The sequence below is a fragment of the Cyprinodon variegatus genome, unplaced genomic scaffold, assembly GCF_000732505.1.
Source record: "Cyprinodon variegatus isolate N-32 unplaced genomic scaffold, C_variegatus-1.0 Scaffold71, whole genome shotgun sequence".
Classification (NCBI taxonomy): Eukaryota; Metazoa; Chordata; class Actinopteri; order Cyprinodontiformes; family Cyprinodontidae; genus Cyprinodon; species Cyprinodon variegatus.
Window position 1 is genome coordinate 1,298,446 of NW_015150524.1, and position 22,872 is coordinate 1,321,317.

Below are 22,872 nucleotides of genomic sequence, written 5' to 3' on the forward strand. Positions count from 1 at the left end.
ATTTGGGATTTTCATTGGCTGTTAGCCATAGTTTTTATCGCTAGTTTTCATTGACATTTACATAATTAAACAAATGAATTACTCTGTTGATGACATTTGTATTTAATGAGAGTACTAAAGATGAACAGATTTAGAAATGAATAATAATAATAATTCCTTCTGGATTTCTTTTCCTCACTGATTTGGATTATTTCCTTTTTTTAGCCTGAGACACTAAAATGAACTAAAATATTGTTTAACAAAGAATACTTATCAGATTTTCTTCAGTGTAGATTAGAACTTATATTCAGACCTTTAAACAGACAGCTTAGATATATGTATGATGGATTTTTGATAACTCTTGGTTTCTAAGAGTTTGATATATATTCATAAATTTACACAGATTTTTTGACACTTTGTGAGAAATAAATCCCAAAATGTCTACACAGCTGCACAGGAGAATAAGCCTATCACTTTAATCAGCTGTGCTTCATTTGTTTGTTGAAATATTTGAACTTTCTGTTCAGTTAAAACTTGCAGAAGCTCGTTGGTTTTTATCTCTGTAGCATCAGAATGATTTAAAACCTTCTGCTGCTCAATGCAGATAAATAACTTCACTGTCTGAATGAATACAGACACATCTTTGAAGTTGTAATTATGCCCAAAGGCAACAGCTAATAGGCTGTGATTCCCCTTCAGTCAAGCTGACATGAGTGAAGCTGGACCCAAAGGAAGTGAGTTAAAAGAGGTTATTTTAATAGGTTGTGAGTAAAGACAAAGAAAGACATCATCAGGAAGGAGTTAGTATAATTACATCAAAAGGAGCAGTTATTTGTATTTGAATTAGGCTGAAAGCTTAATACAAAAACTGACACAATGAACCAGGACACAAAAATAGGAAAATGTTAAATGGTATTATGAAATATATTACACTTTTGTGGTAACGTACCCAACACTAATTCGGGATACAAAAAATTGGATCCAGTGTGTTCAGGGCTTTATGTGTTTGGATCGAAGGGGTTCCATAGGGGCCCTGGCCCCCGTTAGGCCCCCAACAGTTAACGCCCATATCTGTGAAAAAAATGTTTTGTTGAACAGGGAAAAGAAACATGTAAGGCAAAAACACTTTTAGGCTAAACACAACAACAATAAAAAAACAACAACAGGGAAGTGAATAGAGAACTCAGCAGAAGTTCTGCATGGTCAAGGTTTTGGAGATAATTTGGGGATGATTTTGTGCACTAGTGCAGAAACCAAGGTTCATGAAGGGATGGCTGTAATTAGGTGTGGAAGACATTACCTGGCCTGCAGACAATCCCCTAACAAAGGCACTTCTGAAAAAAATTCATTAATTCATGCAGAAAGCCATCCCAGAGAAGCCAAACAAGGGAGACAAACACTATAGGCTATGGGATGTCACTCAGAAAAGTCTGTTTTATAATTAGGGGAATTGCTTAAAATGGGATTTTTCCTGTCTAACTAAATGTTTTATTATTATTTTAATTTTAACCTTGTATTTAAAGGCATTCTCTTTAATAAGAAGGCTAATCATTGCAGAGGGTACATAAAAAAAAAAAAAAACATTTCATCAAGGGGCCTACACTTTTACATTTACAAGCCATGTTTCAGATAAGATCCTTGAAGAGTTCAAAGTTAGTGCCGTTTTATTTTGAAAGGCCAAACCGGAGCGCACTCGGATTCCTCTCGCTTCTAACCGCAGGTCAGCGAGAAGAACCAGAGAGCCCAGCTCGGAGGAGAGGATGTGGGGATTGCTGACATCTGCACGTCAGCGGTTTAGCTGCAAGAGGAACACAGGCAGACTGACTGAAAACTCAACTTCGAGGAAACTTTAAGACATGTCACCTTTCTGAGAAGGTAAGGCGAGCCCGTCTGTTCCTTTAACAGAAACAACTTTTTTATTGCTTCCCTGTCACCTTCGGTATTTATTTCACTTTTTTCCTGTTAAGGCCGTTTAACTTGTTTTTTTTTTCTTTTTATTATTAATATCTTAACAGTTAAACGATATAAGGAAATAAGTTAACTTTTTTTGGAAATTGCTGCGAATTGCGGTGGAAACTAACTTTACGCTTCCGCGTCATTGCTGCTGACGATCAAGGTATTTTCAGCGATTATTGTCGTTACCAGAAAATCACATAAAACAATAAAATAAAAGCCTTTAAAGACAGAATTGTTTCCCTTTTCCACCTTAGTCTGAGACTGATCGGAACAGTGATTTAGGGTGACGGATCTCCGGACCTGTTGCTGCGCTGCGCTCTCATCGCGCAGTCGGTCTCTTCCTCTTCTTGCACCAGCAGCACATTTTCTTTCATCTAATGCAATGTGACAAATGTTAGAATAACAGTAAGAGGTGGATCTGATCATTACATAGGGGGTGCTGAACTCAAACACTCATAAGTAAGATTATTTGCCATTATTTGCAACACATATCACTTTCTTTTTTGTTTATCTTAATATATTTGAGAATTTATTCACTTCAGCATTCAAACTTTTATTAGAGCAGCACTTCCTTTAAATATTCATTTTCTTTTAGAGAGAAAACAGCTCAGATCTGTTCCACCAAGAGTCTTTAAAAAAAGTGAGGCACATGCCTTCCTGTCAGCTGCTGCTGCTGGTGCAACCTGTTCCACTGGCGCTTCTCTTTGCGGATATGACTCCCTCTGTAGTTGTTTGTTTTATTCTCCTTGACTGATCAAGAATAAAGTAGCTGTGCACTCATGATGTGATGCATAGTGCTTCATCTGGGGCTAACCAGTAAAAGCAGATGTTTCTGTGTTTGTGTGTGTGCAGGGGGAGGGGGGATTGCTGATGTTATGTCGTGAAATCCAAAATCGAGGCCTTCAATTTGTTCTGTCACAGGAAGCAAGTGCAAATGTTAACACATGTCTTTTGGTTTTACTGACATTTGCACTTAATTAAAAAAAAAAAAGAGAGAAAAAAAAAGTGGGTCAGGATTAAAGCTGCATCCCACTGCTCTCTTCCAGAAAGCTCCCTGGTGTGGCTATCGGATTCAAAGAGAGGGTGGAAGGTGTGATGGACGGCCAATAAAAGGGGGTTTTGTTTGCAGGCGTCTCCATTTTGAAACCTCAGGAGTCCAGAGTCCTCTGGCCAGAGTCCAGACTGGAGTGAAAGGGCTGTGCTGCTGCCTTAAAGGAGTCAGAGAACATTAGGCTTCGTTTGTATCATGCTTCAGTCGTCTCTCACACAGCAGCCTTAGGAGTTTTTAAATATCTGTTTACAGCTTTTAATATAAAGCTTCAAAAGAACAACCAATTCTAAAATTTAAATACCGGTAAGACTTTTGTAGAGGTATAAAACCCCTGGGCTTGTGTCTGTTTGAAAAAGGGAAGCCCTCTTGGGTTGTGCAGTGCGTGCATCACAGCAGTAAATGCAATCCCTCTTTAATATTAATGCAATACAATTATGGGATTACTTTCAGTTTAGTGTCAACCTATTAAGTGGTCAATTTTTAAGATATGCTTCTTTTACACTTTAATTACTTTGTGTTGTTTTTCCATAACTAGGGCTAACCACCTTTTTATGATTAGCAAAGGATTTTTCATTTTCCATGTATTTTAATTTATGGCTCTGAAAGAAAAGTCAAAGAGGAACCATGCATGAGGTCCGTTTTCAAAAACAAAATCTAAATTCAAATAAATTTTTAACTTAGGTGTGACTCTACAATTACATTAAGTCTGGGATTTAAGGGATTTTTTTTCATTTTGGAAGAAAAGAGTTGCAGAGGTTGAAGGTGCAATCTTTCATCTTTGGTAATCTGGCAGGCATTAAAGAACTCCTCAAGAAAAAAACAAAAAAAAACTTGATCATCAGTATGGACCTCATGTACAACATCAATACAAAGACTTTGTAGTAGCTGCATAATCTCACAGCAAAACAAACAAAAAATCCAACTTTTACTTTGTGAATACCTCTCAGCTTAAAGAAACACATTACCTTACAAGTATAACTTAAATTTTAAACTTCTACTTTATTTTTTAAGATGCTCAGAATCTCAAGCCACATTTTCAAGAGGCAACAGAACATGCCACTTATGATAGAAAAATGTATGTTGATCTGCCTAAATCAATCACAGCCAGTATTAAAATGGACCAAGCTTAAAATTTCTTAGTATACAGTTCAAGCAGTAATCTTAAAAATGTTTAAAATTGCTTGGAACTGTAAATCCTGTTGCCATGGAGCAAGTAAAAAAAAAAAAACTATAGGGAGTATGTAACTAAAGGGGTGGTATTTTAATGAGATCATGTGAGAATGAGGTTGAGCTTTTAGGCACCAATTGTCCAGATGAGTCTCTTGTAATGCACCAAACTAGGTTGAATAATATATCTTCCAGTTCAGTGGGAACGTCTAATGTTTTGTAAAAAAGAATAAATAAAAAGTATCTGCTTTAATGGTCTAAATCTGTCCGCAGGATGATTCTACTGAAATAGACAATGAGCTTACTTTTACATATTTACTTATAAATCTAAACGTGCTCATAAAAAAATGAGTTTTAAATAGAAAGATAGGATATTTTCCCGGATACAACCTAAAGCCTGTGAAGTGCTATTTAGTACTCATGCTGGCATCAACTGCAACAAGAGCCACCTAATGATCCCTGTTGGGGAAAGTGTGAATAGGATGATTAGAAACCTTACGTGATGCATCAGAACTAAGCTGCTTTCTTCCATTTATTCTTGATTTTTTTTTTTGGAGCCTCGCTGTGAGGTCCTGTGGTTCACACTGCATCAATGTAATGAAGTTCATCTGGCTAGTGAACAGTATTTCTCACTGGGGTGTATCGCACACTCGATTTGTTCGGCGCATCGCTGTAGTCGCTACCATCATTCAGCCTCTTCCATCTGTGCAGTTTCTGTTTAATAACACTCCCGCCGCCAGCGTGCAATTTCGTTTATGGTGTCAATGTTGATTACTGCTGGTCGCCTCAGTTTCAGCTGTGTCTCCAGGGCATGTGTGAAATTAGGAAACATCATCTTTCTTGGGTGAATATGTTGTTGTTGTTTTTTCTTGTTTGTTTTTTCTAAGTGACAAAAGTAATAAAAGTGTAATAAGATTTTTTTCTTTCCATCAGATGATTGTGTCCTGACGGACACCCTAAAAGCTCAGCCCGTCGTGGTGCTCGTCGTCATGAGGGGGCGCTGCTCCCGAAAGCTGGGCGTGCTGGCCAAGGCAGGCGTCTTGCTGTGGCTGCTGTGGCTGGGCTATCTACTGCTGGAACGAGCCTCTTTCCCCTCGTCTTCCTCTACAGATGAAGATGAGGAGGAGCACAATCTCCAGGCCAGGCAGCTGGTTATAGAGGAGAGCGGTATAGACGGGGAGCTGGCCAGGCCGGTCTATATTAAGCCACCGCCTGATAACAGTGCACCAGGGGAGTGGGGTCGGGCCACTCACCTCACCCTCAGTCCTGAAGAAAAAAAACTGGAGGAGGAGACTGTAGAGCGCTATGCCATCAACATTTACGTCAGTGATAAGATCTCCCTCCATCGGCACATCCAGGATCACAGAATGAATGAGTGAGTAGGTTGAAATACTAGAATCATCATTTAAAATGTTCTCAACAGGCTGGTGATGAGAGAAAAGTTTGGCCACATCGAGTTAAAGTTGAACTCAAAGGTTAGAGGACATATTATTTAGCGCCGCTATGACCATTTGATTCAGCATAGTTAACAAGGGGGGCGCTTAGCGTTTCCTTTACTATAAGGAAACCATGTTGTTCCATAAATGGACCAAAGACAGAAAAAGGAGAAATTCCTAAGTTAGCAATGAGATATCATCCAACGGAAGTTTTCATCCCAAAAGAAAATTATTCTCTTTTGTTAAATCCTCACATATGAGGAAAAAAAAAAATGTTCATTAAGTTTGTGAGAGAAGATCAAGAGAGAGCAAGACTTTCATTGAATAACAGGAAGGCTGAATGAAGCCTTTGTAGTTTTGAGCTCTACCACAGAAATCCTTCGGATTATAAAGACATAAAGTAAACACCTTCCTCCTGGAAAATATTTACCAATAAAAAATACCAAAGCTTTAAACACCCATTATGTAATCATTTTGTTTTTAATTCAAGATAGTAAGAAATCCTCAACAGGGATGGTTCTCTCTCTCTCTTACACACGCATGGTGTGACATCTCCTCTACTTTTAATTTAAATAATTAATGACCAATAAGCATTAACACCTGGCAGGAAGCTAACATCTAAAAATGCCCTTAATGTTCTTGTATCATATTAAATTTTAGTTGTTTTTTTTATATAATATGAAACTGGAAACAGATAAAGTTGCTATTAGTAGATCAAAGCCAAGGCAGCTCAGATTGTCGTATCTCTAAATACTATAAATACTTCAGTTGTTAAGTTCCCTTAAGGCCAGATGGGGACTCTACAAAGGAACCTGTGGTAAAGTTTGCTTGTGTTTTGGTCTAAATCTATCTTTCGCTGTTGTCCTTTTCTCATTGATAGTTAGAAACAATGCTGAGATCTTTCCAAAAAAAAGTTTTTTAAAGCTGCCTGAAAGTTGTCTGAATGGTTTTATTGCATCCTGCGCTATTATCAGCTCCACACCTTTGATGAAACACAGAGTTCCACATCTCCTATAACTAGTTTCCTCTTCCGCCTTGGCTTTATGCTTCACTGGCTTCCTTCACCAATTAAAACCCAGATGTAGATGGAATGAGTGCTAGAGTTCCCCTTATACTTAGATCTCACTCTCCCAAAACTTTGGTGGCCTCATGTGAAACAGAAATCAACCACTCTGCCAACACGATACCTGCATAACTGAAAAATGGACTGAAAAGAAACTTTGATCACTTTGTCAGTTAGACGAACATATGTGGGAGGTTCAATTTACAGCCTGGCCCACTTAGTGCTGACACAAGAGATATCCTTATCAAATGCAAGCAGTAGTTCTCAGGAAACAAAGAATGGCTCACATGTTGTCAAACTGCAGAGTAACCGGTTGGCAGGTGTCATTTTTAAAATATATTTGTATATCTGATCCAGATAACACAGTAAAAATGATACAGCTGAAAGAAAAATGCAGGAATGAGCCAGAGTACGGGTTTAGCTTCTTGGAGTTCCTAAAGTGCTCGTAAAATAACTGGGGCGTTACAGAAGGCAAATAACCTTTCTCATGTTTTTAGTTATGTTGTGAACAATAGGTGGACTTATTTCCTTTAAAGACTTTGTGAAATACTTTGCCGAAACTGTGAAAACAATTATTAAAGTGATAAAAAAATATATTTTCATAAATTGCCTTAACTTTACTGTGTCTTTTGTAGAACTTTGTATTCAACCTCTGTTAAAATACCAGGCTTTTTAATGTTATACTAAGGCCTTGTTGCATATTTGTAAAACTTCAATCTGTGAGTTTGAAAAAAACAACTTATCTCTCTGAAATATGACAAATGAATGGTCTTAAAATTATATTTGTTGAAGCGTCCCTTTGATTAAAGCTCAGCATTTTAGTTTCCTTTAGTAGGAATCTATCATCTTGCCACATCTTAAACTTGCTAATATTTTCCCATACCTGATAAACAAGCACCTCCTGTCCATGGTCCTCTCCATTTGTTTCCATACATTTCATAATTTAATCCACCTCCACTCAAACAGCAGTTTAACTGAGAGAAAAGAAACTCCACAGCATTATTTTTTTAATGGAATATCTACATTATTTTTAAATCTGTCCTCGAGTTGTTCAAGACTGCATTTATTTGGCAAAGAAAAAAATATTGATTGAAAATCTAACTTGTACCCTTCTAATAACTTAATAGGAAAATTTTTCTTATGACAGATTTGTTTATTTATTTTTTTTAAGTTTTATTGATCAGGGTTAATGTTGAATTAAGGCTTTGACAGATTTTGAAGTACAATGGTGTGAAATCTTGAAAATCAATAAATATAAGTCATTTACCACATAAGATTTTCCATTAAGGAATCATTTACCAGTTAATATTTTAAACCTTCTAAGATTGATTACCACCATAAAGTGGTAGAACCCTGAAACTATGACTTTTAAAGGTCAAGGCGTCTCTAGAGGTTAAAAAGCAGTAAATGCTGCTGTAATAGTGCCACTTAGCATTACTTACTGCTTAGGATTTTACCTTCAGAGTGGACGTCTCTGCCAGAAATGGCATCATACTCAAGCTAAACACGTTCCATCATGGCAGTTCAGAAAACCAGCTCTGTCTGCTCCACGGTTGTTGTTGCAGGCAGCAATAATTCGTAAGGATATGATGCAGGATGTTTACAGGTTCCATGCACAAACATTGGAAATGTTGTGCATATTCCTCCAGAAGCTGGAGGGGGATTTGCATGCATGAGTTCATGAGACCCAAACAGAAACAAAGGTTATTGCTCAAATTTATCAGCTACTGTCATCACCTTAGCAGTTTTTGTTTGGTGTTCACCTTATTATTTGCACAATTTTTATTGGTTAGACAGTTATCCTTCATCTTTTTTCTAGTATTCATTAGTGGATTAAACTCGCTTCATATCACGTCTGTAAAGAGACCACAACTTCCCTTTTCTCTCTACAGTAAATCCCTCATTTTGTTCTCATTTTCGGATCCTTCAAATTAAATCATTTCACATTTTTTATCTTCGCTTAGTTTTATTCCAGTTTCCTCTGATCTTTTTGACTCTTTTCATCTCTGTTTGTGCTCATTTCTGTGGTTTCTCCCACAGTACTGCTGTGGTATGTTGCTTACCCCCATCCATATTTCTGCAACTCTTTATAGTTTTAATGACTGCCATCTGGATTTAGACTAGACATACTTTTCTTCCAAGCAAAGTTGTTAAAAAGGAAAAGAAAAATCATTGAGCTTGCTGATATTCTTGTAAATACATGCTGAAGATGTGCTTTACATTAATGCTTTGAACCCTGTCTTCCTCCCCACCCATGTAAACACACGCATACCTCAGATGCCGGACTAAGAAGTTTGACTACCGACATTTACCTACCACCTCTGTGATCATAGCCTTCTATAATGAGGCCTGGTCCACTCTACTAAGGACTATACACAGCGTGCTGGAGACCACACCTGCCATCCTGTTGAAAGAGATCATCCTGATTGATGACTTCAGTGATCGAGGTCTGGAATACACACACACACACACACACACACACACACACACACACACAAAAAAAATAAATAAATACACTGCTCGTTTTTCATAGATGATGGAGGACAAGAAATAAACCACAGAAACTTTTTCACATTTGGAATCACACAAACATTCAATGTATGCTGTTTAGCCTCTATGGGGTACACTCACACAGAATACTTCATCGGTGTAGAATGGCTGATAAATAGAGCATGTCTGTGAGGCCAAGAGGCAGCAGGGTAAAAGGCAGGGTCAGAAACGGTCAGGTACAGTTAAGCATCCACCTGATGCGACACATAGACTCATGAGGTATCAGACAAAGGCTTGGGGCTCAAGTTTTTAGATGCCTAGTGCACGCCAAAATTTGATCGCACAGCTGTGCAGTTGGCTACAATTTCTCTGTTTTAAAACGATCTGATCTGGAATAAAATCCATGAAACTTTTTATTCTTGTTTTTAGTTATGTTTCCAGACTCTTAAGTGTTAAGTTAAAGAGTGGTTAAACTTAGCAGGACAAGAACTGGAAGGTAAACTCCAAGGCACTGACGCCTTTAAGGCTGATTTACACTTCGAAACTAGGTCCTCTGCGTAGGTGTCACGGTGAACGCAGAGACGTTCCCGCCCCCCTCCGCAGACACTCTGCTGCACCTCTCCCAAATTGTAGGTGACAGCAGACAGTGCCGCAGACAGGAGGCCTCTGATTGGTCAAATCTACATCCGCTCTACACTATGCGTCTCCCATTTGATACCTTACCAGCGTGTTTTGTTTGTATGACCGCAATTGTGGAAAACGACTCATGAATTTTGACCAGCTAGAAGAGCGAGGTGCGCGAGAATGCTGGGACCCTTTTTTCACCTGGATCCCTGCTTTTTTTCACCCTCATGTCCCGCCTTTGTCGGACAAACTTGCCCCCATTTCCTCACCGCCTCGGCCGTATCTGGACCCACAGCTAGTTCCTGATTGTCCCCTTTTGCGTTGTGGTGTGGAATAAACATAGCACAGACCACGCTTCAATATTGAGCATAAATCAAAAATGTTTGCGTCATACCTGCGACAAGCTCACTGCAACACACTGCTGCAGGAGTATAACCAGTCCTTTAGAGGGCAGTAGCTTCCATTACAAGCTCAACTTAAAAAATGCTTAATAAATTCAAAATGTGGCTGAAACAAGTAATTGATATCCTCCTGTAGTGGTCTGTCTTGCAGCAGGTTTGGGGAGGACTCTGACTAAAAACTCCATTGTTGTATGATGCTTGATGCTTGTAATGTTCTTCATTCTAGAGACTTTAGTGTAGCAACTATTGATCTTTGAAAGCCTCAGATCTTATCTTACTCATAAACATCAGTAAACCAACAGCACCATTCATATCAAAGATCACTGCAGTCAGGTCAGACTTTACATATCTGGGCTTTATGGAAGAGATGCAAGAAAGACTTTGCTAGAAGGCTTTAAGCTGTCCTTAACAAATCCACTACGGGACACAGAAACAATATTGAAGAAGAGACTTTGGTCGGTTTACACTGAAATGTTGAGGTTTGACCCACAAGCTGAATACTGTGTAGTGGAAATTCATATCTACACAATCCCCGCGGTGGTGGGGATGTTTTTTTCAGATGGACCGTTGAAGTTGGTCACAACTGAGGGGAAGATTAATAGCACGTACAAGGGCTACTCTGAAAGAAAATCAACAGTATTTACTGCTGTACAATTAAGCCTGGAATGGAGTTTACCTCAGACCTTCCTTCATAGTTTTATAAAATGTTGTCTCAGGGAACAAAACAGGGAATATGATACTTTAACAAGGCTCTAAATCTGTCAAATAACCTACAAGACTACCTTCTTAGACAAGTTAACAAACAGGTTTTTCTATAGAAACATACTTTAGAATGGGGTAGCACCTTTAAAAAAACATTCCATGGTGTATTTTTGAATAGAGCAGCTTTTGCTAAGTTATTTTATTTACTGCAGCTCTCTGCTCCGGTCTCAGCTCGTCCTATTCTTTAGCTTCATGCTTGTGCAAATTTGTGGTTTTGTTTTGATAGCGGTCTCCTATTTCAAATCAATTCAATGACAAAAAGTAAAACCTCCCATCTGAACATTCCTCATGTTGGGTGGAGTTTCTGAGATATAATGGCCTTTAGCCTAGGTGATTTTAATAGAAGCTTTCGGCTTCCTCACACGGATTTCATCAGTGAATGGAAGATCTGCTTTCAGCAGACGTGTTCTAACTCTGGGAATGATACGACTTCATGTCAGAAACTGGATATAGAAAGAGCTAGATGACTGCCTGTCCTGGTCTAGTCTGTCAGAGACATTACACCATAATGATGACTTCAGTGAGCGCTGAGCTGCTATGACATCATTTCCGCTTCTCTAACCAGTAACACCAAGCTAGACACGCCACTCCCTTACCCCCCCAAGAAAGGAAAAATAAATTACTGCAGGAAGAAAAAAAATTATTTTCCTGTGACGTTTAATCCTACCCAGCAGGTTCAAGGTTACTGGAAATGTATGTTTTCCTCTCGTTTCTATTTTACCCAGCCAGGAAAAATGAATATCCAAAGTAACCCTTTCATCTCTTTATTTTTTAAATCAGTATTGGCACTTAAGTCTCATTCCATGTGACCCATACAAAACAAGAACAGTTACAGTAAAGGCATTTTCAAAAATCATCTTGGATTAGTCCTTGGCTCTTGAATCTCTTGAGCCTATGGACATGCACAAATCAGTTTCCGGCTTATCTTGGATCAACTAAAACTGCTCATGAAAGCATGAGTACGAAAGGGTCCAATTTGATCTCTTCTTGTTTTGAAGATAGACATTTTTTTCAACTAATTGTGCATCATTTGAGCACTTAGAGAAACTAAAGCAAACCCATCATTGTAAAATTAAGTTGGTATTGATTTCTTATTCTTACAAGCTTTCTGAAGGTCTTTTAAAGATGAGAAGCTAGTTGGGGATTTTCAGTTGTTTGGTATTGTCAGTTTTCTTTTTATTTTTAGCATATTTATTACACAGTCTAGAACATAAAATGCTTCTAAACTCAGAGAAGAGTCATGTATAGTTTTATGTTTGAAAATGACAGTGCAGATACATAAAAGAAGCAACTTCTTTTATGTATCTGCTCTTCCGTTTTTCTTATGAGACCAAACAATGATTTAGGATTGCAAGGTCTAAAAAAAAACGTGATGTCAGTATGGATGAGTTATTTTCTAATTTTATTTTCTAGATGATTACATCTAGAAAATAATTTGGCCAAACCAGTTAACTTGAAAAACCATTCACAGAACCAAGAACAAAAAGTCTTCATTGTCATTATGTGTCCATAATACTATTTTACTGAGTCACAAACAAAGTAACATTATGAAGTTGTCATGTTCTTAGCACTTCTAGCAATTTTAACAGCCGTGGTGTACTGGGTGTATTAGTATGTTTTGTTCTCTATATGGGGTTCTCATATGGATATTGGAACTTTCTGCACCTCATTTGTCAGTTTCAGCCTTGTCGTATATGAAGAAACAGCATCTTTATACATTTATATGCACATTAGTAAGACAGAAGGGAAAAGGATTATTTACCTGGTACATGGTGCTCTTTACATATTTTTGCTGCTGCAGCAAGGAGGAAATGTACACAAAACCTTAAATCTGTTTTATTCGTTAAGCTGTCTAGACTGACCACATCAAGTTTTTGGAAGTCTGCGGTTAATTTCCTTTTGGAGCTTTACAGCTGGCAGTGGTTTTACCTCATTTCCCATCAAAGCTTAATACATTCAGCTTTTAATCTAATTTGAATTGCAGACTAAGAATCTCAAACTTTTCTTTGGTATCTCAGTAATGAGCTTATGTACAAGGTGAATGCCCGTCTGCTAAGCTAGGAATCCAATTTCCATATGAACACTGCACATCTCACCTTCCATTGCAAGTAGCCTTTGTATTTATTGATGTAGGAAGCGGAGATTATAGATTGTTTGTTGCAGCGTTTTGGTGGGATCTTTTTACTTGAAAGCTAAAGAAGCTGCAATGCAGATATCCACTCAGTGTATTTTACCTGTTTTTTCTCAAATTGACCAATGGCCAGTGGATGTGAAACAATGCATCATGGACGAATCACCACTGCAGTACCACAATCCCTAACCGCCCTGGGCCATAACATGTTGATAAGAAAGTTTTACAGCATGTTTAAGCTTACAAGGAACCTAAAAGTTATTTGATGTGTAAAGAGGAGGTCCCAGCATTCCTTGTGAACCTAAATTTACCATCTGTTCTCAGCTTGTTTTGAATTATATTGTTTAGTTTTAGTTCAGTGTAAAGCAAATCTATTTTTTTCTTTTTACATCTAATAGGTAAAAAAGAACCTGAAGGTACAAGTAAAGCCTTTCTTTGCAAGGCTCTGTGAAATGTAGACTGGTCCAGAGTCTGTTAGTTTATTTTGAGATCACAAACTTTTTTTCAGTTAGGTCCTTACATGTCAATTCTAAGAAATGATCCTCAGAAGGCTTGGAAAATTATTACTCAAAACCTATTTTATAAGATACAAGGACATCCATCTATTTAGAGGCAAAATGCAGAGAGTAAATGATCGAAGTTCAAGAGTTAAGTAGGGTACTTTATGCTGTTGAAATGGCTAAGTGTCTGGTTTTGTTACCTTTTTTGCCTGCAAGGAGCTGGAAAAGTATTAATGCATCACAAATAGGGTATGATAAGTAAAGACTTGAGTTTGATGTTCTATGTATGAAATGTTGCATCCAAAGGTGGAGTGTTACTTTAGCAGTAAATGTTGGGTTTTGTTTACAACAGGCTACCTAAAATCCCAGCTAGCTGAGTACATCAGCAATCTGCAACGCGTGCGGCTCATTCGCACAAACAAAAGGGAAGGGCTGGTACGAGCACGACTCATTGGCGCCACCTATGCTACAGGGGATGTTCTGACATTTCTTGATTGCCACTGTGAGTGTGTTCCGGGTTGGATCGAGCCTCTGCTAGAAAGGTAACAATTCAAGCTATTTAAGATCTTTCTAAGGAACACAAAGAAAAAATTATTCTATTTATATTTAATGCCAAATGGCATCAAACAATTATTTAGTCATGTTTTTTTTTGGTGTGCGTGTGTTTAGGATTGCTGAGAATGCCAGCACCATAGTGTGCCCTGTGATAGACACCATCGACTGGAACAACTTCGAGTTCTACATGCAGACAGATGAGCCGATGATCGGAGGCTTTGACTGGAGACTCACCTTTCAGTGGCACTCTGTTCCTGAAGCGGAACGCAAGAGGCGAAAGTCTCGTATTGAGCCCATCAGGTTAGAGCGAAGGGTTTTTCAAAGGTTTATAACTGGATAAACAATTATCCAATAAGATTAACATATAAGAGGACAGAGAGGATTTTTATAATCCTACACAAAAAGCACTAATTCAGAACAGATTTCATTTCACGACTTTCTTGTTTTCCTTTCTGCCAACAGGTCTCCAACAATGGCAGGTGGATTATTTGCTGTGAGCAAAGCCTTTTTTGAGTACCTTGGCACATATGACATGGGAATGGAGGTGTGGGGTGGAGAGAACCTGGAACTCTCCTTCAGGGTGAGCATGTTTTTAAAATCACAGGGTAAACATTTATTATTATAAAGGTGAGGTTAGGTTAGGAGTATAAATATACTGGAATCTCATTAGCAAAGAGGCTAGATTTTCAACCAATACAGTCAGAACCACAGGTTTTCTATACTAAGATTACTTTGCCTTTAAACAATTTTGGTAAGATATGATCCAGATATTAATTGTTAGGCACAAATAGTTCTTTTAAAGAGGCAGTGGCCCCTGGTATGCAGCCAGTTAAGTTACAAAGAGGTGTAAGGACAGTAGTGCAGGGTCTTGTAGTGACCATCACAAATCCCTGATCTAGTTGCATAAAAGATTTGCTGGAAGAACTGAAATTTGGATCCCAGGAAGGTAGCCATTCAATCTGACCTTGTTACTACACTTCTGTCAGAATGAATGGTCCAAACTTACAGCAAACTGTTGTTCAAAGATATCCAGATTCTTTTACCCAAGTCATATGCTTAAATTTTTTTTTTACTAAAAATAAATGAAATAAATATAAATTTGAGAACATTTACTGTAGAAAAATACTCAAATAATAGAGAATTGTTCTTGTGTGCTGCTCAGCAACTTAAAATTATTCTTCTACCCTAAACTGACCTGAAACAAGAAATGAATTGAATTTAATGTCAGACAGCGCAGGGCAATTGGTTTCATGCAGCACGTTTGAACCCCTGCTTTCAGCTATAAGTCCATGTTTCATCAGGGTGCATACTAACAGTCACTGCTGGCCCAAGTTTAGAAAGATTAATGTTAGTTTCAGATCACAGTAAGCCCTGGCCTCTGAAACTGATGACCTTATAATGTCGTTCTGCTTTTGAAATGTCTGAGTCAGCCAGATAAGTAAGGATTTCAGACTGTTTTGTGAAATTGTGGATGTATATTTTCTCTCTGTGAAGATGAATGGGTGAGGTGATACATGTGTGTGGAAGGAAAGGCCACCCTCTGGGACTTTTTGCTATGCATATTTAATGTTTTCTGAATTGGTTTTTGGCTCTGTTCTGAAGTGGTAAGAAACAACAGAGCAGAGTGGTAAGCTTGCTCCAATTACCGCCTTGTTTCATCTATTTTTTCAAAGCAAATGTTTTAAAAATGTTCTTTAACTTTTCGTGTGTAGGTCGTTTTTTTGTATTTTTCTGAAAGGAATTTAAGCAGCATAGATGAATACTTTAAACCAGGTGCTTAAATAACAAAGAAGGTGATTTTCTCTGGTTGAATTCATTATCAATAGCATTAAACGCTATATTTTTTTTAGAGGACATTTAATCCAAAATTCCAAAAGCTTTTTATCAGATTGTTTATTTTTTTTTATAAATTCAAATAATCATTAAATTATTTTGGGCTTTTGCACAGGAAATCCTTCCTGTTTAAATTAAATCAGAGTGCTTTATAATGACTATCCTTAATTGCTCAAAACAATTTTTGCTTAAATAACAAGTACTTGCTATAATTTGCTGTATGGTAACATTAACGTAAATTACCGTTAGCAATTTAGGTAAGTAAACAACTGACTAATAGCAATATAATGAATGAGATGAATGGGATGTTACTTTATACATACATTTCTGCTCAGAGGATGTATTATTACTTTACCTTCAATGGTATTGTCACAGTTTGGTGGAGGTTTTTGAAGGACCCAAATGCAGAAATGAGGAGGAGGAAAGGAGTTTTGCTGATTTAATTGAAATTCCACAGGCAACAGAAGCAAAGTCCAAAAACACAAAATACTGCAGACCAAAAAAATCCAGGAAACATCAGCAAAACATACATGGGCACCAAAGAAACAACTTGCAACAAATCAACAAGAAACCAGCAATGAAAACCGGCAGAGCTGGTATATATATGGGTAACAGAACAAAGAATGGGCTAATGGGCTGATATGGAGCAGGTGTGAATAGAACTAACTAGAAGGGAGCCAAGGGGAAAAGAAACAGGCACAAGGGGGCAACAAAAAGTAACTCAAAAACGTAACACTGCCTGAAAACAACTATAAAGACAAAATTACAAAGAAACTACAAACTACCCTGACAAGTATTGCTTCTGCCTTATGTAAAGTTTCAGATCAAAATCTGAGTGCTCCAGTGTAAATCAGACATTTTTTTTAATCTGCTGATTTTGAAGCCCTTCAATAATAAAGCTCCAGATTCAGGACCCTAAGTTCAGAGGAAAGTGTTGTTAACAATAATAATTCTTGAGAAATACAATGCTAAAATAACAATTGATAAACTATAACAATAATTTGCCACAAATGCTGGAAAAATATAAAAGATGAATAAAATAAAATCTAAATTAAATAGTTGTACCAATGTTAAAAATAAACAGAGAGCTATATTTCAATGTAATGGTTTTTTTTTTCTGACACCCACAGGTGTGGCAGTGCGGAGGCAGTCTAGAGATCCATCCCTGCTCCCATGTTGGCCATGTGTTCCCTAAAAAGGCCCCGTACGCACGGCCTAACTTCCTCCAGAACACTGTACGAGCCGCAGAGGTTTGGATGGGCTCCTACAAACAGCACTTCTACAATAGAAACCCTCCAGCAAGAAAGGTAGGGCATTTAGAAACTAGAAATTTCTCTTTTATATTTAATTTAAACTCATAATTGGTTCCACATTGGTCCAAAATTGATTTTTGAATCACTTCTCAGGAACATGTTAATATTCTACTGAGTGGCTCACACTTGACGTCAGATTTTGATGTTTGGTGTCATATAATTCGGTGGTTAGTTTGTGATCCCTCACTGGGTCAGTATGTGTCTGTATGGGCGTGCACAGGTGTATGTCTGTGCACTGGCTCTCAGGTCTCAGAGTTGGGCGACATGAAAAATTCACGAATCTCAGTTACACCTTTCTGAAAAAAACATACATTATTAATGTCGGGGATCTTTGATCAAACAAGAAATTACCTGGTCAGGGGGAGAGTGAACACAGTACTGCTAGACTTGATCTGCTGCTTGTTTTAAATTGAGCTCCAAACATGCCATCGGTTCTGGTTGGTCTGGTAGTAATGGCTTTATAACTTTCATTAAATCCAATTATTCCAGCACTCAGGTTATTTTAAACTACTATCAGCCTATATTTTATGAGGTAAATCAATTGAATAATTAGAGTTTAAAAAATATATAAAATATCTTAATCAATACATGGAATGTGAAGATATGTCAATTTGTATGCATTGTGTGTTTGAATAATTGTACAGGTTTTAAAATATTCTTCTGACCACAGACATTGGCAGGTTTAGGCTAATATCCATTCTCTTGTAATTATTTTCTGTTTTTTTTAGATATAAGAACACATTTACCTTGATTTAGTATTATCTTCTCTTTTCTTAACAAATTGATAAAGACTTCACCAAAAGCACCAATGTTTCACACTCATTTAACCCGGGGAAAATAGAAGTTTCATTACTAGTCCAAAATTTCCTTAACTTATTTTGAGTTCATATGATTCATTGAGGAGGCTTCTTTGTGGCTTTGTCATTTTATTTATCAGAGCTGAATGGAAATGTTATGAAAGCTGTACAAAGCTGAATAAATAGACTTTCTAATTGCTGCAGTATTGCAATTGCATTAAAGGATTTATACATTTTAAGTTTTTTTTGTAATTGTTAGGGAGTCCCCAGTAATTCTGTACAATTAAGAACATTAATTCATATTTTCTTCCAGCAATTTTTTCCCTTTTAAACGCTTTCAGAGAAAGCAGCCGTACTGCAGCCGTGTGTACGTGCATTACATTCATTTCCTCGTTTAGCCTCAGGTAAAGCATTGAAGGGTGTGGGAGGGCTATAGTTGTTTTAGGAGTTTGATTCCTTGATGCACACCTGTGCTTTACAACCTGAAGCTGTCATATCCAGGATGCTAATATTTGCTTTCTTGATCAAACAGTGTTTTGTTTTCTTTCACTGATAATGATGACAAAGGGTGGAAAAGCGGATCTGAAAAATAAACGCGCCACTGTTAATTTTTGACGGTCTTAAAAGAAAGCATGATAATTTTTTTTAAACATATTTTTTTTTATTTAATATGACCTTTATTCTCTTTAATTTAACAGAAAAACAAACAGACCTAATTCCAATGCTCACTGCGGCATCTTCTAATATAATTTCAGCATCCAACAAACCTGTTTTTAGATCACCACATGAACAGTCATTCAGATTTTGTTTTTTGAGTCTTGTTTTGTTTCCTTTTCTTTTATGTTTTAATTACATGCATGCTCAGCCTTACAGCAATGCTGAATGAGGAAATTCCTCTTAATCTTGCAAAGTATTGAATATTTTGTGGCAAAACCTGCTTTTTTTTGTAATCAGTGTAAGTTCCACCTAAATAAAACTCTACAAATGTAAAGTTTGGAAATGATCGCTTAAGTAATTGCTTTAAATTAACAGCATTGATACTCTCTGTCTAGGTTTTCTGAATAATAGTTGTCACTATAGACAACCATACACACACCAAACAATGGCAATTACAAATTGGTATTTCTAGTTGAATTGTTTTTCTTTACTTTTCCTTGTGATGGGATTATTAATGTCTCATCTGGTACATGTGCTTTACAGGAAAACTATGGGGATATTTCCCAGAGGGTGCAGCTGAGGGACAAGTTAAAATGCAAAAGCTTTGAATGGTACCTGAGGAACATCTACCCAGACCTACATGTCCCGGAGGACAGGGAAGGATGGCATGGGGCTGTAAGTCTCTGCTTATCATATATATTATCCCTTCGTCTGTTTTACCCTGTTTGTATGGCAACTGTGTCATTTCACATATTTTGCCCTTTGACAAAATATCTAGTTATTGCAGACACATGGCAATGGATTAGATTACTGTTTTTTATGCTTTTTACATGGATAGCTGTGTCATGATTTGGAAAACAAGCTAACAGCGGGTTGAAACCTGTTTTCTGCTGTGTGCTTGGCCTCTCTGTGTGACCTGCCTGTAGAGTGTCAATCAAGGGAGTCAATCCACAGCATTACGTCTTTATTGTTGCTGAAAATTGTTATTTTTTTCCCCGTTCAGGTTCGCAGCTCAGGGTTACAATCAGAATGCCTTGATTACAATGCTCCAGATCACAATCCTACTGGAGCACACCTTTCTATGTTTGGGTGCCATGGCCAGGGAGGAAACCAGGTAATGATTAGTTTAAATCTCAGTTTGCTCTTTTTTTTTTTTTTCCCTGTTGCTTAGTGGAAGGTTGACGTTTTCTGCTGCAGATTATGTGTCCCTCATTTATATTTATTGTTGGAATCAGACAAAATCTCCACGTTTTATCTTCCACCTGCTTGATATCTCTGATTACTCCACTGATGCACCACATTAGCTGTCCCCAGTCAAAAATGGACACCATGTGTTACTGAAAATCAATGTCTGAATAGCTGCCCTGTGAAATAAAAACCAGAGGTCCCTCCACCACCTGCCTCCTGTTCTCCCATGCCTGGCCCACATAAAAACCACGTTCCATTTGAAAGATACATGAGCCACGCAGGTAGAGTTAGTGGCCCCGCCTGCGTAAAGAAGTCATCAGTCAGGAACAGTGGCCCATAAGAGATGCTTTTAATTGGAAATGAGCTTGGTAGGCCTGAATGATAGATGAGCTGTGAAGAAAAGGGTGGAGAAGTATGAAGACTGATGATCTGAGCCACTGTTTAAAGGGTAGCCCTGGGTAGCGTGGCGTCTTTAGTTCCGCCAGGTCAGTTTGTTGAAATGACACCCGAGAGGAAGAGTTGGGGTTTGTGTACATGGCGGTTTGATTGAGAGGGCCGAGCCCTTCCCAGAATGAGCTCGGTTGTCACAAACATTAAGCACTGAAATAAACACCAAGTGTTTCCATTTGACTAAAGTCTTCCAAAGAGATGTACCAAGGGATTTATCTCAGACCAATATATATATATATATATATTATATAAAACATATGTATGTAATATATATCTCTCTAATGCATTTTTTTTCAGTACTTTGAATACACTTCTCAGAAAGAGATCCGTTTCAACTCTGTTACGGAGCTGTGTGCTGAAGTACTTGAAGCACAATCCTCCATCAGCATGAGGCACTGTCCTCGGGATGGGGAAACAAAGCCTCCCAGTATCCTTTGGGAGTTCAGACAAGTGAGGGATTTCATTTTGCACACTCTTTAAAGGTTACATTAATGTGATGGTTGTCTGACCTGATGTCCCACATTCTCTCTTCAGGATGGCAGCATCTACCACCCTCACACGGACATGTGTGTGACAGCATACCGCACAACAGAGGGACGCACGGATGCACAGATGAGGCGGTGCAACCCAGCCGACAGGAACCAGCTGTGGAAGTTTGAATGGTAGAACCAGAAAGTTTAGCAGCAAAACTCAAGTGACCTCACCTTGACCTTTGTGCAATTACTACACTGGAGGGCTTTTTTTCTGAGTCTGTATTGGATCGAACTGGGAATATCAAACAGAAAGGTCTTGAAAAATGTCACTTTAAACCAATGATTTGCTTCACTTTTCGGTTGAACGAGCACGAGTTGCTGAGAATTGCAATTCTATTGGAACTGATTTTTTTATTTTTCAAAGAGCTGGCTTTCTAAGTGCCTGTACAAGAAGAAAGGAGGACATTTATTATATTTGTTATTATGCACCAACATGTCAGAAGTAAAAGTGATTTGATTGCCCTGGACATGAATCTAGAAGTAAAATGATTATTTCATGTAATAGCCACAAAGTCAAACTGCACTGCAAAGTTTTATGTGCAATTTATTTCATTATGTCCTTTTCTTGTGTATGCAGTTGTGAAATTATGTAAAATATGAGAATGTTGGCTGCTAAACGAAGAGCTCAGAATGTAAGGTCACCAGCATTTTGCACTGCACCGGTGATTCCCAAACATGCCCCATCATGTGAGAGGAACAGGGAGAAAGGAGGGCGCATGCTGTTGACATACTACACTTGCCTTTCAACTCTAACTCCTGCCTGTGGTGCCAGTTTTATGGCAAAGTTCTGCCTGAACAAGACTTGAAAAATTCATTAAACCCTCGAACTGAGGTGCATTTCGCCCCAGAGAGTTTAGCTATCTGACGAGGAACGTCGTAATCTATTCTTACCTGCTGTGTGTGTCTAAGAATGCCCTTTCAAACCAGCTGTCACTCAGCCAGAGGAGAACCTGACATCTTAAAATAACCATGCGTGCCAAAATGTAAAAGAATTTATGTGTGGAATTTATTTTGGAGCACTTTTAAAAAAAAATGCAACTAAGAATAAACCATTTAGTTTTGTTAGAAAAAAAGCCTTAAAGGGGAGCACCTATACGTGCCTTGTTTTCTGAGAATCCTGTGTTTGAACTGTACTTGAAAATCTGTCTTAAAGACATTAACCTTAAATAAAAGGCTTTAGGTTTTATCGGGATTTATGAAATCTTAGGATACAGCATTACTGCTGTTCAGACTGTCTGTAACTGCATTTCTGAACTATGAGATATTCACTACATACAGCTGGAAACGTATATGACTTATTTGTTGTTCCACCTTTTTGATAAATAACGGTTGGTTGAAGAGACCAAAGCGGGAAGTGCTAATGTAAGGATTTAAAACTACTGAAAATGTAAAAAAAAAAAAAAAAAGTGGATCAGTTTAAATAAATGGGGTGGATTAAAGGGAAAGGGTTCATTTTACTGGGATTGATAAATAAAAATCTAACCACAAATACTTGGAAGTTTGCTTTTACTTTTTTGTGTGCAGATCCATCACAATCAGTCAGCGGTTTAATTATTTTGTAAAAACAATGTACAAATGTATTTCTTTTGATTTTTTCCAATCTTTAGGCCAAATGTAGCAATTTTGTAAAAAAAAAAGAAGGCTTAAAGTGTGTTGATTTCTGTGGCTCTCACATCATTCATAGCTGTGTACCACCACCTACTGACAGCAGAGCATATAACACTGATGATACCAGTTTGGACACAAAAGAAGTGGAATTTTAAGCTAATACCTGTATTCGTTTGATCCACCAGCTTTCTACTTTGCATGTTTTACAAGCTTTCTCTCTTCAGTTAACCTAAAAAAAAATAAATGCATCACTTACCAGTTTCTGCTGACCATGCTGACTTTCTGAGGAGGCAGATCTGTTTAAGTGAGACGTCTACCCATTTTTAATACCTCTTTAATCCTTGGAGGTTTGCCGGGGCTGATGCTTATCTCAGGAGA

The 22,872-nt window shown here is 37.8% G+C and overlaps 1 protein-coding gene across 1 annotated transcript; it reads left to right on the plus strand.

The window, feature by feature from the left end:
* The first annotated feature begins 1,701 nt into the window (after nucleotides 1-1,701).
* LOC107083287 (polypeptide N-acetylgalactosaminyltransferase 4-like) lies at nucleotides 1,702-22,523 on the plus strand. Its single transcript, XM_015372395.1, has 11 exons — nucleotides 1,702-1,854; nucleotides 5,087-5,528; nucleotides 8,930-9,099; nucleotides 13,913-14,102; nucleotides 14,230-14,415; nucleotides 14,578-14,695; nucleotides 17,079-17,255; nucleotides 19,259-19,390; nucleotides 19,719-19,829; nucleotides 20,651-20,803; nucleotides 20,888-22,523. Exons 2-11 carry the CDS (start codon nucleotides 5,143-5,145, stop codon nucleotides 21,017-21,019), a joined length of 1,755 nt encoding a protein of 584 aa, XP_015227881.1. The 5' UTR covers nucleotides 1,702-1,854; nucleotides 5,087-5,142; the 3' UTR covers nucleotides 21,020-22,523.
* The last annotated feature ends 349 nt before the right edge of the window (nucleotides 22,524-22,872 follow it).